This window comes from Gnatocerus cornutus, chromosome 3 (genome assembly GCF_029298725.1).
Source record: "Gnatocerus cornutus isolate USDA-ARS CGAHR chromosome 3, icGnaCorn1.1, whole genome shotgun sequence".
Taxonomy (NCBI): domain Eukaryota; kingdom Metazoa; phylum Arthropoda; class Insecta; order Coleoptera; family Tenebrionidae; genus Gnatocerus; species Gnatocerus cornutus.
Window position 1 is genome coordinate 19,331,314 of NC_142235.1, and position 14,424 is coordinate 19,345,737.

Below are 14,424 nucleotides of genomic sequence, written 5' to 3' on the forward strand. Positions count from 1 at the left end.
GTACAAGTGGTAATTCCTTCAATTTTTAGTGTTTTAAGATTGAAACTGCAAAAGATACCGAATTAATAGAAGAAGAGTAGAAATTTTTGGTTTACTTATAAATAAAAATTCTCAAAAAATTTTATCTTGTTCTAAAATTTTTAAATTTCGCATATTTAAGGAGCAGATCAAAAACGCCAACTTTCCTAAATTTCATTATTTTGGAATTTAAACTGACCAAGTTATGAATTTTTATACGACACTGTGTAATTTTTGGTCCGAATAAAAATAAAAAATTCTAAAAATGTTGTTTTTTGTTCTAAAATTTTGAAACTTCAAACATTTAATAATCTAACTTATAAGTGGTAACTCCTCCAAATCTCAGTGTTCCAAGGTTGAAACTGCGAAAGTTACCGAATTTAATAGAAGAGAGTGAAGATTTTTTGTTTATTTATAAATCAAAATTCTCAAAATTTTTATCTTGTTCTAAAATTTTTAAATTTCGCGTACTTAAGGAGCAGATCAAAAGCGACAACTTCCATAAATTTCATTATTTTGGAATTAATACTGGCTAATTTACAAATTTTCATACGACACCGTGTAAATTTTAGTTCGAATAAAAGTCAGAATTTTCAAAAATGTTGTTTCTTGTTCTAAAATTTTGAAATTTCGCACACTAAAGGAGGAGATCAAAAGCGATAACTCCCCAAAATTTCATTATTTTGGAATTAAAATTGGTCAAGTTACAGATTTTTATACGACACCGTTTAAATTTTTGGCCCGAATAAAAGTCAAATTTTCTAAATGTTGTTTTTTGCTCTAAAATTTTGAAATTTCACACAGGTAATGAATAGATCTCTGATAGTAATCTTTTCAAATTCCAAAATTTGAAATTTTGGGGTTGAAATTACCAAATTAGTTACCAAATTTAATAGAGTAAGTGTAAATTTTTAGTCTGATTAAAAATTAAAATTTCTAAAAATTCTCTTTCTTCTTCTAAAATGTTAAAATTTAACACAGTTAAGAAGCATTCTGAGCAGTGAAACGTGAAATTTATCGAAAACCTACAATTTGATGGGCATTCAAATTAAAATTTTTAGAAAATCTTGGAAAATTAAAAAAACATATATTTTTTAAGACCACTTCATATTCTTTGTCTTATAACTTCCAAATGGCAAGAGATAAAATTTTGTTTAACACCGCGTTAGATAGCAGAGATTTCAACCTTTGTGACGACGTTTTACAATAAAAAATCAAAGTAGGAATTCAGGAGTTTTCTGCAAAAAAGTGTGAAAATGTTTTTAAAACCGTTCGTTTTTCGATGTTATCAGTTTTTCTCAAATATCTGGGCAAAAACTGAGTCTACCGGCGACTTCTCTAGCTCGTTGGAAACCTTATTTAATTACCTTTCCAATGGTGTAAAATAAAGTTTTGTAAGTTTCTTAGTAGGGATAATAAAAAAAACTTATTTTACAAATGTCTCTGAGTCCTGACCTGATGGAGCACAACGGGCTTCGGATTTAAAATGAGGAGGCAGAAACGACTCCTTGCTCCAAAATTTCTTGACTAGTCTAATAAAAAGGATATTATGTAACTGAAACTTGTGAATAAATTAAGTTTCCAAAGAATGGGTTTAAAAGTATAATTTTTTTTATCCAGAGACTGATATTGATATGAACAATGGAGCACTTATTGTAATTCATTTATTACATCTATAAATACTTTTTCCTTATCCAATCCCGTGGACGTTAATGTTCTTTTAATGATTATTTCTCTGTTTGCGGAACAAACGCAAAACAACTTCGGATTTTAAAATGCTAATGACCACAGATAAAGGAGGAAAGCTCAAAATCATCTAAACTCTTTGTATATTTTATGACACACAAAATCTCAATGTGCAACTTTTTTTTTAATACCAAAATTTCACAGTACATTGACTTCCATTTGTTTATACTCGTAAGAGTCCGGTGACCCACTCTATACAACTCTTCCTGTTGCTACTTAGCATTTCTTGTAAAAAATAAATTTGTTATTGTTGTCGTGCACGTGATTAACAAAGCCAATAACTCCTGATAAAAGAATTATAACAAAATAAATATTCCGTACATTAAGGGCGATTTCACCATTTCTCCAACGTAACGTTTTCAACAGTAGCACTTTTAGAAATCATTTCTGACCTTATCCTCCAATGGACTTTAATGTCAAACATTTTTTATCCAGACTGATAAGTTATCAATTATCTTGCCTCTCTCTATGACTCAACCAGTTAATTTTCGCTGAATTAGTTAAATTTGGATTATCTGTTTTTTATAACGTGCCATTAGGTCAAACCATCGATCTGCCAGGACACTGCGATATCATTTCACGTTAAAAAAATGTTTAAACGTCAATTGAATTTATCAGAAATTATGTAAATTGTGGTGATAAAATCGACAAATGTTTGTCGTTTTTAATAAACTCGGTAAAATTCCATCCGAAGAAATCAGTCGTAGGAAATGAATTGCTAATTGCGGTGGAGAAGCGAAGGAAATTTTCGGTGCGTTTTATGACTGTGTTATTGTAATCTTCCAATTACTAGCCCCCCTGTCTTACGATGGACAGGAAATTTGTTTAATTAACGGTTGAGGCGGGCGGCAAAGCTTGTAGAGAGCGATTGGCAACAATCTTGGAGTTTTTATTTTTATATTTCTGTTACATTTTAAGTTCTTGTTGCGTGACTAACTCTCTGCAAGGATTATTTTGATTCCTTTAAAGACTTTCGATTCGAAGAACACACGCACCCATTTAAGTCGTGTGTACATCTGCTTCTAACAATGAAGAGCAATCGATTAATTTACGCATTTTCCTAGAAACGATTTGCTCGAAAGAATTCCGTTTCAATACCAAGAAGCGTCAGTTACAGGATGACCAAATTAAATTATTTAGTTCAACTAAACGGCATTTTTCCTGCAGAGGCACAATTTTAGAAGTCAGCAGGATTTGAAAGAGATAAGTTAGATACCTGTAATGGGTACCATGCCAGTTGTGATTAATAGATGGCTCCACAAGCAAATGTCAATCTGCACTGAAAATAACAAAAACAAGTTTATAACTTGGTGACAATTTAAAAAATGCGACAGATCGTGTTCGACATTTCGCAGGAATTGCACTGTTTTAAAATCAGCATTGTCTAACTTGCTCTAAAAATCTCTGCAGGAAAAATAGCCGTTATAATTGCGCACTTGGTTCACTCTCCTGTGTAAATTTTTGTAATTTCTTGGGTGTAAATCAGGCTCTGTCTTGTTCTAAAATTTTAAAATTTCGCACACTTAAGGAGCAGTTCAAAAGCGACGACTTCCCAAAATTTCATTATTAAGTTCATCAAGTTACAGATTTTTTATAAAACACGGTGTAGATTTTCGGTCCAAAAAAAGTCAAAATTTCTAAATATGTCGTTTTTTGCTCTAAAATTTTGAAATTTCGAACATTTAATAAACTGATTACAAGCGGAACCTCCTCCAAATTTCAGTGTTTTAAGGTTGAAAGTGGAAAAGTTACCAAATTTAATAGAAGATAGAAGACATTTTTGGTTTACCTAAAAATGAAAATTCTCAAAAATTCTTTTTCTTGTTCTAAAATTTTTAAATTTCCCACACTTAAAGAACAAGTAAAAAACTACACATTCCTAATATTTAATGATGAAAAACCTGCCAATCTGCACTGTAAATAACAAAAACGAGTTTATAGCTGATGCTCCAACAATTTGGTGACAATTTGGCAAATCTGACAGTTCCTGTTTGACATTTTGCAGGATTTGCACTGTTTTAAATCAGCATTGTCTAACTTGCTCTGTTGAACGACCAATCATAGAACCGCATTTTAAATTTGGCACCTACAAAAATCCTCTACAGGAAAAATACCCTTTAGAGCAAATTGCTCACTTTATTCTCCTGTGTAAATTTTCGAAATATCTTGGGTGAAAATCAGGCTTTGATAGCGATTTTTGAGGTTAACACGTCAAAGTGTTAATTTAATTAAAAGAGAGATTTAATTTAATTTAAGGATTAAACAATTTTGGTAAACTTGCGCAGGACGATTAACTTCTACGCATCTCACAGGAGCGTCAAGGTCAAATATTTTTGCTGCCAACTGTTACACATAAAAATTGGTAGGGGCTGCTGCTAATTTTATTTTTTAATAAGTGCACTGATAATAATGAGCTCTGAGTTGGTTTAGGTCGCAAATGTCAACTTTTATAGCAATTTCTTTCTTTAAGTTTGGAATCTTGATGAATTAACTTTGAAAAATTTTAAGATGGCACTGTTGGCATCATTGCCCTCAGAATTTGACATAAAAATTGCTGTGCATTAAAGTTACGTAATTAATTAGTTTGTGCACTTAAAGATGTTCTAAGTGAAGTGAAATTCCTGTTTAAAAAAGGTAAGAAATTTAATTCTGAACTACGTGATGAAAATTTAAAAATTTGGCTGAGTGAACATTTACAACCTCAACCAACTGTAGGTTCTGTGAACGTATGTCTTGTTATCTGTAATTCCCCAACATGCGTGAATTATTTGCCGTTTAACCGTCAAGTTCAGACACTCGTTGGCACTGAAATAATTCAACTGACCACTCTGTATATTTTTTAATGTAATGTTTGCTAATGTTACATCAGTCTGATAAAAAAACGAAATTAAAAATGTATCAGTCTTGCTACTTTATTTTACTAGTACTATAAAAATGTGTTATTTAATGTACTTCCCCTTATGTATGTAAGAAAAATTCTCCAAGATTACCCTGGTTCAAGGCCTGCTGAGATTAAAAACACCAATGATAAACATGTTTGCTGCAAACCTGAATTTTCTCCTGAAATTTCCGACTTCCACGTCCAAGTTTATATGTTATTTGACCTTTCTATCTAAGGTTGGTGTGATAAAACACAAAAACTCCACAAATAATATCATAAACCGGATTCGATGACAATCAAGATTTATTACAATAAACGTGAAGAAATTTATTCAACACTTGCCACTACTGCTTACTATATTACAGTGTTTTCAAATAGCATTAAAAAGAACTAAAATTTATATACAATGGATTAAATAAATACATAATTGAATGTATCACACTTAAAACAAAATAAACTCATCTTATACGTCCATAACGATAAATCGTTAATTGTATGAAATCACAATAAAAAGGATAATCGAAAAAAATACTTTTGATGTTAACTCAAAATGACTCAGTCTTTTAAACAAAACCACAAAATTTACAAGAAACGACAGCGTCCAAATTAAAATTCCTAGCTAATACATTTTTACTTAAATCCTTAGCTATTTCTTTTCTCCGCCTTTCTTCTTCACAGGTCTCTTCTCAGGCAACTGCCTCTCCAGTTCATACAAGTGTTCTCTATTCTGCATTTCACTAGCATAGGACTAAAACAACAAATTAATAAAAAATTCGATAACAATCAATCAAAAATTTACCAATTTTGTGGCGATTCTCCTCGGTATCGACTCGGAGAGAGAAAAAATCGCATCTCTCTTCACCTCCAGGCGCGACTCGTCTTCGAATAAAACCTTAAATAAAAAAGATAAAGACGAGATAATTTAACTTGTGACTTAACTCACTGTAAACATTTTACAATTGCATTTTCCTAAGTAGTCGGCGTCGTAAATCGTTCCGTCAGTCCACCTCACGCGCAGTTTTTGACCCACGGTGGGCATTTTCGGCCAAGCCCACCCCACTAAGTCGTGGAGTAAAACGTCTTTGCTGAAGCTTTGGTCTAGTGGGAAATAAACGCACAAGTGCGTCAGGATTTTTATATCTATCACTTTAGCCTTGTAGAATCTACCGTTCCGGTGCTTCGCCCACACCACGTCTTTCACATTGACCACAGTCTCTTTGGGGTTGTCGTTGATGGGCTGTTCTTTCCTGTTCTTTTTCTTGTCTTCGATCGACAACGAGCTGACGTTCAACAGTGGCCAACCCGACTTTAGATAATTTTGTACATCTTTAGTGAAATTGTCTAAAACGTTGACTAATTTGACTTTGGCTTCAAGAGGTGTCGCCTTGGCTATTTTGCTCAACACTTTTTGCTTGTTAGGTTGCAAATCGAGCGTGTTTATTTTAGGAGGTCTTCCAACTTTTCTTTTAATTAACGCGTTCTTCAAAGTCTCTATCTTGTTATTATAGAACTGTTCGCCGTTCTTCACTCCCAAAACCAACTGGGTGATGTTCTTCAACCGCTCTAAATTGAACTTCTTCGGCGGTCTTCCTCGTTTCTTCTTCACTTCCTCCACCTTCTCCTCTTCTTTAATACTGTTGATAATCAACGACGAATTCTCTTCGTTTTTCGTTTCAGTTTCCGAATCCGACAAGTCGCAACACGAGTCACAGCATGAACAAGAATCACACGAACAATCAGATTCCGACCCCGATTCTGTTGGTCCTTTGACCACGATTTCGGAACTGGGGGCGATTTCGCTGTCCAACTTAATTGCACTGTTCGTCATTGGATAAAACCGATCTCTGTTCAGGTAAGTAGTAGACGTGCAATGGTTAACAGTGTAATATTTATGGTTGCTCCAAATAAGATTCGGCTTATGAGGCGCCTTAGCAACTGGGAAGAATTGTTGACCAACTGGAGCTAGATTCACGGTTTGAACGTTTGGTGGAGGCACTGAAGTTATCTGAGGTGCTGGATTTACATGCATTAGTGGTGCGTCCTCGATGGGTACCGCTTGGGGGTCCAACGTTGGCATTTGCTCGTGCTCCATGATGGGCTCCGGTACTGACAACTGCGGCATTGAACTGCTTGTGAATTCACTGTATTTGATGGGAGTTGACGACGCCTGAGGTACCTACAATAAAATTCTTACAATTTGTTCGATTTGTACCTAGTAGGGACATAAATCGGTACCTCAGAAGCATAAGCTATCTCCAAGTTTTGTAAAAAATGAGTTAAATGTTTTTTTTAGACGACATAAACTAAAAATGGAATTTTTAGGCCTCAAAAGCGGTCAAAAAGTAAGTCTTTTCTGGCTGCAAACATTTTTGGCCGATATATAGTGGCGCCATCTATCCATAGTTTTGCATATTACATCAAGATACCTACATTACCCCCAATTTTATAATTATTTGGATAAAATCAAATCGACAAACTGCTGTAAAGTGCAACAAAAATGTGTTGAATTATTGAAAATAAACATGTCTAGCAGTGCTGCTGCAACAACTTCAAAAACCATATCAAACCTTATTCATACAAATTGTGAAGCTACACATGCCGAAACTGCAAATGTAAATAAAGAAACTATGAGCTTTTCTGAAGGATTAATAAATATTTACAATTATTCAGTTGTTATAAATATTTAAATCAATAAATCATAAATAAAAATTAATTAACTTGTAAATTTCGTGATGTCGCCTAAAAAATCTTGTGTGTATCACGGCCAAAAAGTGCCATTTTGCCCTCAGCAATCGCCTCGGCCATTAAGAAAAAGCTCGGCCAAAAAAGAAACACTTTTTGGCCTTGGTGCACAAATAACTATTATTCCTCTTTATATCTTCTTTAAGACCGAGAAAAATAATCCCCATTAGACAAAAAAAAAAAAACACAAACAATTTTAAGTTTCTATAAGGAACTAAGAAACATATTATGTTAGAATCAGAAAAAAACAACTCCTTGCAGGTCTAAATTTCGAAGTGATTTTTTTACTCAACAGCTCCAAACTTATTCAAATTGATGATACTACAAAACAAATTTCGTGTATTCCAACATGTCGACATCTTCCCTTGCTCTCTGGGTCATGAGTTCTAGGACACCTGTACAGGGTCCGGCAACACTTGTGTCCACCCCCAAAATCGTCTTTAATTTAAAAGATAAAATTTAAAAAAAATTGCATACGCTCATAGTTGACGAAGCTCTAGAAGCTGACGCAAAAATTTGTTTTTTATCACTGATAGTTTTGGCGTCGCGACGCCTCAAAAATGTAATTTCTAGTTAATTGTGAGGGTTTGTGATATCAATCCCTAATTTAATTTTTTTTCAATGTAAATCTGTTAAAAATATCTCAGTTGTTATTTTAGATTGAAGGCAAATTGTCTTCAAAATTTGAGAAAAAAATGCTGTTTTATCAAGTTAGGAGTCGATTTCAAGTGTGACTTGCGTTACTGCAAATCCCATTTGCAACATAGCAACGCCAATCACATTGCTCATACCTTGGCAACGGTTGCAAATTTGCGTTAACGCAGTGACTTGAAATCGACCCGTTAGTTTCCAATTTCATTACGTCAAAGTTGGGAACTACGTTTACACCCATCTGTCAGCATCTTGTGTCACAAATGACATCTATCTTTTGGCTCGCTTTAGATTGTAACAAAAGTCTTACTTGGTGAAATTGTCACTTGTTAATGTTAATTAACGATTTCTGGTGTCCATAAAGTGCAACATGCCCGTGTTAATCAAAATTAACCTTTATAAGAGTGAGTGAAGTGACTTGTGAAATTTTGGTGTAAACGTAGTTTGCCGATGCGCTGCCATAATTTTTAAAACTAACTTGATAAAACAAGGTTTTTTTCGCAAATTTTAAACACAATTTGCATTTGATTTAAAATAAAAACTCAGATATTTGTATCACAGTTATGTTGAAAAAAAATTGAATTCGCGAATATTTTCGCAAAAACTCAGAAATTGCTAAAAATTATTCGTAGGCGTCCAAACCAAACCAAACCATGATAAAAAACAAATTTTTGCGTCAGCTTCTAGAGCTTTGTCAACTATGAGCGTATGCAAATTTTCAAAATTGTAACTTTAAAAGTAAAGACGATTTTGGGGGTGGACACAAGTGTTGCCGGACTGTATATTGACAAATTTTGATGAACATATCTATCGTATTTTTGAATTAATTGAATAAAGTCAGTGCAACAGTATTTGTGATAGTAAAAAAAACGTACTTTTACTGGATAATAGGACAAATCCACCACGTTCGGATCGTTGCTCCTATTGTTAATCACAGGCATCTTCTTGACTTTGTCCGCAGGTCGCGATATGAAGCTCAGGAACGCATCTTCATACATCGTCTTCTTCTCTCCGGGAACCAATTGAGGTTTGACTTCCGGTACCGGTTTCGAACAAACCGGTCTTGTCTCCAACAACGTTATCGTGCCCTTCGAAGTATGAATAGTTTGTACTTTTTGATCCATCCTGAACTGTTCTGTTGGATCCTTGACTTTTCTGTACGCTTTCAGTTCGTTCAACATGTTCATCTTCGTGGAGGATTGAGTCGAACCTTGCATTTTCACGCTCGGATCGCTTACAGTCTCCTTCAGAATGTTCTGCTCGTGTTCCTCATGAGCTTTGCGAATGATGTCGTCGATTTCCTTCTTTGCTTCGTTAGTTTCACCAGTGTCCGTGTTAGAAGTGTCTGAAGATGTTAACGTTGACGACTTGCTATGTTTGCATTTCTTGTGTTTGTGTTTATCGTGTTTATGTTTATGCTTCTTGTGATGTAAGAGTTTGTTTGTTTCTTGTGCCACCAAGGACTTGACCAACTCTGAGGTGTCAACAGGAGCGACGATCTTCCCGCAGACTTTTTTAGTATTGCTGTGACACGGGGCGTAAATCCCAGTGAGTTCGTTTGATTCTAGAGTTTCGTCTGCGACCTCCTCTTCTTTGGAGCGCTTTTTAGGTGGACGGCCTCGTCCTCTTCCCGTACTTTCCTTCGGTTTGCGTTTCTTGGCTAAGAATTTTCGACGACTATTCACTCTATAGCCCGCGTCGCAGATTGTAGCATCCTCAGCCTCCATTTCTCCCGCCTTCAGCCAAATATCCTCCAACACCTCCAACTGTTGTTCGTCTGGAGGAAACTCCCCGTTAACGTACCCCATATCGTCCTCCTCCATCAGCTGGAGTTGCAACTCAGCCGGGAAATCAACCATAGAGAAGTCCCTGAAAATTAAGGAATAAAAAGGGATTTTAACAACCTCTGATCTTACTGTGAGTAATTCATCATCCGCCCCGCTTTCTTGGCTTTTTTTAACTGTCCTTCGATCAACCCAGCGGGTAAGGAGTCGTTATTCTTATTGCAAAGGATGTCTTGGGGAAGAGGGAGAGGTGCCGCCACTTGTTTGTTAGGTTCTTCCGGATGAGGACCGATGTCTTCACCTTTGAGCCACATTTCGTAACGATCAGCTTGGAAACGCTTCACGAACGTGTCCATGGAGATTTTCACCATGTCTTTGCTGCAGGTACATTGGGAAGCTCGTTTTCCGTATTCTATCCAGCGCTCGCAGGCGAAATTCGTGGATTCCGCGCAGTTAAAACCGTGATTAAAGCCTGGAAAGTCACTTTTATTAATTTCTATGGTAAAATTTCAGGAACTAGATATACATTTCTGTCGTTTTCATTCACCAAACCATGTGGTAGTCTTAGTTTTAAATAAAAATATTTTTTCGATAAAGAAAAAAGAAAATTATGTAAGGTGAGTTGGGGTAATATCGGACGCGCAGCAAGACCGAACCATACTTTTGTCCCCAAAATTTCAAATTCTTATCATTTGCATTTTCTGAGAAAAATGACAAAACGTATATACAGGATGTCCCAGAATTTATGATCCATAGAGCAAAGCAGGTAAATTTCAAAACAAAAATTGATTAGGATTAATAAATAGTATTTAAGAAAGGATAAAAAATTAACAACCAATCCCGGAAGCTTATTCTAGAAACGCCATCCCAATTTCCTAGGTAAGGAGAGTGTAACGTTCATCTGACCAATAAATGACCGTTTGTTACCATAGCTACCGATTTTCAAATTCTGTTCTGCTTCAGGATTGGCTACCGTTTTTTGTCTTATCTCGATTATTTTTTCAGCTAAAAAAGGTTTGTTTCGAAATTTTGGTTTAGAATTGTTGCCTCCATAAGCCCCTTTTCTCTGGGACACCTGTATACGTTTACAATAGTTAAAAGGTTAATAGCCATCAAAGTACTGAATTATGGATTGTCATACCGGCGTGATATCCATATGGAAACGTGATCATAATCTCGCCAGCTTCCTGGGTGATCTTGTTGTATGGAATGGAGTACTGTTTCAGGATCTGTGGCGAAATCAGCGTCATTTTGTGCCTGAGAAAAGCCTGGCAGGTCTTGTAGCTACTGGGAAAGAACCCGTTCGCCAATCTCTCGAGTCTGCGCCCATGTTCTGGTGGTATTGAGTACCATGTCTTCGGCGCCCCAAAATGTAAATAGTTGATTGAGTACAAATCCATGTCTTCAGTGTGCCAAGCAAACGTGGTCTTCCACATCCCGAAGTACAAATACGCAGTGTTCACTCCTTCAATAGAAATCCCATAATCTTCATTAACATAGTCCAAAATTGTCCCAAGCCGGTTGATATTCCACTCATTAACTGTATCATCAGTGAGACTCCCAGACACATCAGCCCCATAAATGGGGGCGACGTAAGTGATGTTCTTCCAGTATTTCCGTTCCAAGTCTTCGTAGTCAAAGTGACGAGGAGTGGCGTAGCGTTCAGAGTTCGCCAACTCAGAGTACTGCTGCACAGTCATTGACTTCTTCTGGATGTTGATTTGTTGGTACAACCCTTGTTTCCCGGTGACAACCTGACAAATGGGGGCCGGAATGGTCACATTGAGGTTCTCCACGTTGTAGCCGGATCTGCGGGGCACCCACTCCGGGGGTGGAATCACCTAAGAAGTGAGGTTAGATTTGTCGCGAAACAACTGCCCGTACCTTTGCCAAGCCTGCTTTGTGGGCTCCTTTCGATTCCATGTATTGAACGTACTGCGTGAAATTCTTGAATTCGTCCCAAGTGGGGCGGAACACCATAATCCTGCGAAAATCGAGAAAAACAGCGTTGAGCGCCGGTTCTTCGCAGCGCGTTTGGACTTACTTTGGGCATCTTTGATTATTGTCCGTTGCCATTTTCACGATATTTTCACTGTAACTGTTCAAAAAACACCACTTTTTAACAAGGTCGGGCGAAATTCATAATTTTTAGTCAGATTTTAGTTATTTGTTGACGAAGTGAGGAAGGAATTGTCAAGCCGCCATCATTGACACACTAAAGTGCACGTATTCGGAAAAATACCCGGTGGCTCCAATAAAACGACGATTTCCCACAAATTCAAAGCGAAACGGATTAAGAAAACTCCAGTCGTTGGAATTTTGTGGAAGTTTTATTAACTTCTGACATTTTTCCGAACTTTTCTTAGACGAAAGTGAACACACGACGGCCACACGACCACAACACACCTCACGACGCATGCGCAAACCGCCGTAAACACGAGCAGACGCGCATGCCACCCCTGCTGCGTTGCCAAGTTTCGCACTCTGGAAAAAATACCGGGGTATTTTCGGATAAAACTCAGTTTGGGTGCTTGCGGCGAATTTCGTTTGTTTCAATTAGGACAAAATTATCGGCGAAGTTGCTCCATCGGCGACAAAAAATTAGTTTTTTTCAGAGGTTTGAGTGAGCGGTGAACGTGGCAACGTTGTAGACATGATCCAGGGTCTCCCACATGGTAAGCTGGGCAAATTGGGCAAAGGAGCAAATCGGGCTCTTCAGGTAAAAACGTTGAGTCGGCCGTGACTACAGCACTCTTGATGTGTTAATTGTTTTTTGCGTAACTTACAAAAGCTGTAGAAATCATTGCACGGTTTTATTAATTACCATAATGCTACTTAAGAAATTTTACAATAAAGAAGCTAGTAAAAAATGTGAATTTAAATAAATTCATTTCCATTACTGCCTGTATATTACAAAAACCAAAATGAAAATATGAAAGAGCTAGTATGTTCAGAAACAATATTAACAGCCTATTTACAAGCGAAATACGTACAATAAACGCATGGTTTATTTAGGAAATACAATTTAAAAAATTCACAAAATGATTAGGCAAAAAACATAACCTTGAATTAAAAATATCAGAAAACCAAGCGTATTAATCATCGAAATTTTGCGACAACAAAAAATTGGCTGCCAAATTCTCGTTCTTCTCACAAGCAAAGTATGCTTGCACTACTAGATGTTCTGGGAACCCTAAAGCCTTCAATCTCTCAATGGCGTCTTTGTCTTGTGGTGTGAACTGGATGGCAGTCGCTTGAGGAGGAGCTCCTCCGCCGCCGCCGCCGCCACCACCTCCTGGTGCGGCTAAAGGAGCAGCTGCATCAAAACCGTTAGTAAAGTATTAAAACCAAGCTCATTTATACCTGCTGGGGGGTTTCCTGCTGCGGCAGAGGGGGCTCCTGCGGAAGGTTCATTGAGCAGTCTAACAAAAGATTCCTGATTCTGCGAAATCAAGCTGAGTAGCGCTGGATTGGTTTGCCCTAATTGTTGTAAAACTGCATTCAACAGTTGGGGGTTTTGTTGGACTACTTGCTTCATTTGTTGAAACTGCGGTTGAGTCCTCAGGAATGCCAAAGGATCACTAGCGTCTGACTGTCGTTCATCAATGCCTGACATGCTGGGAGCGTCTTGATCTTCAGTCATGGTAGGAATACCATTGATGAGGTACTCCACAGCCCTGTCAGGGTTATTATAGCTTGCTCTTAGCGCTTGTTCTACTTGATCCCTTGGATATCCCATGTCCACAATGTTTTGTACCATGTTCTCGTAATCTTCGCCCATAAGAAGAGCAGATTCAGCGGACCGACTCAACGCTGCTGATGGCTGCACAGGCAGAACAGGGGCGGGCGCAGCTGCGGGTGGTGCAGGCGTTGGGGCCGCTGCAGGAGTTGAACTACAAAGATTCTCTAGTTACATGTCTACCAACTTATCAACTAACCTAGGCTCAGCTGGTGTATCTGAAGAGGTGTCACCACTATTAGCCACATCAGTGGTAGAATCAGGCTTAGAAACCATTATTACAATAAATTTATCCTCGTCAATCTGGTACTCCGATAATGGTGTCTCATCTTTTAAAATTTTACCTAGACAGACCGGAATTAGCGAAATAACGACACAAATGATGCTCACCCCTATAAATTAATTTTTGATAGTCCCAGCGGTATTCCTTTCCTTTCTCGGATTCGATTTGTTGCTTTAAATCCTTCACCTGGAAATCAAGGGGGATAATGAGGCTTATTCGCATGCGAAAAAATGCGTTACCGTTTTAGATGGCTCTATGTGGATGATGAAGTTCTTTTGGTAGAGATTTCTTACGGTTATCTTCATTGTGGACGTATTTTATTAAAGTGACTGGTCCGACTTCACTAAATAACGATGTATCACTACCTCGTTGTAAACACGACGTTATTTTTGGCTAAATTATTTGACTGAATGATAAAGCAGAACTTCTACTTTTGACGGCCATATTACGTTATCTCGGGGCTGCCAACCGCGCCAGTACCAACCTCTTCCAACAAATTCCTCACAGTCATTAAAAAGTTCGTTGAAAAACAACAAAAATAAAAATCGGAGGCGCTATTTTCATCAACTGCCTTGCCTAA

General features: G+C 37.2%; 2 protein-coding genes across 2 annotated transcripts; both read right to left on the reverse strand.

Annotated features, from left to right (window-relative positions):
* Positions 1 to 4,930: 4,930 nt before the first annotated feature.
* LOC148177832 (uncharacterized) lies at positions 4,931 to 11,951 on the reverse strand. Its single transcript, XM_088032099.1, has 8 exons — positions 11,867 to 11,951; positions 11,707 to 11,806; positions 10,964 to 11,663; positions 9,955 to 10,294; positions 8,914 to 9,907; positions 5,589 to 6,821; positions 5,445 to 5,537; positions 4,931 to 5,393 (listed from the first exon to the last, which is right to left on the reverse strand). The coding sequence occupies exons 1-8, from the start codon at positions 11,896 to 11,898 to the stop codon at positions 5,292 to 5,294; spliced, it is 3,594 nt and encodes a 1,197-aa protein (XP_087888225.1). The 5' UTR covers positions 11,899 to 11,951; the 3' UTR covers positions 4,931 to 5,291.
* A 665-nt stretch (positions 11,952 to 12,616) lies between these two features.
* Rad23 (UV excision repair protein Rad23) lies at positions 12,617 to 14,332 on the reverse strand. Its single transcript, XM_088031748.1, has 5 exons — positions 14,084 to 14,332; positions 13,952 to 14,030; positions 13,761 to 13,905; positions 13,186 to 13,715; positions 12,617 to 13,138 (listed from the first exon to the last, which is right to left on the reverse strand). The coding sequence occupies exons 1-5, from the start codon at positions 14,147 to 14,149 to the stop codon at positions 12,918 to 12,920; spliced, it is 1,041 nt and encodes a 346-aa protein (XP_087887874.1). The 5' UTR covers positions 14,150 to 14,332; the 3' UTR covers positions 12,617 to 12,917.
* Positions 14,333 to 14,424: the final 92 nt, after the last annotated feature.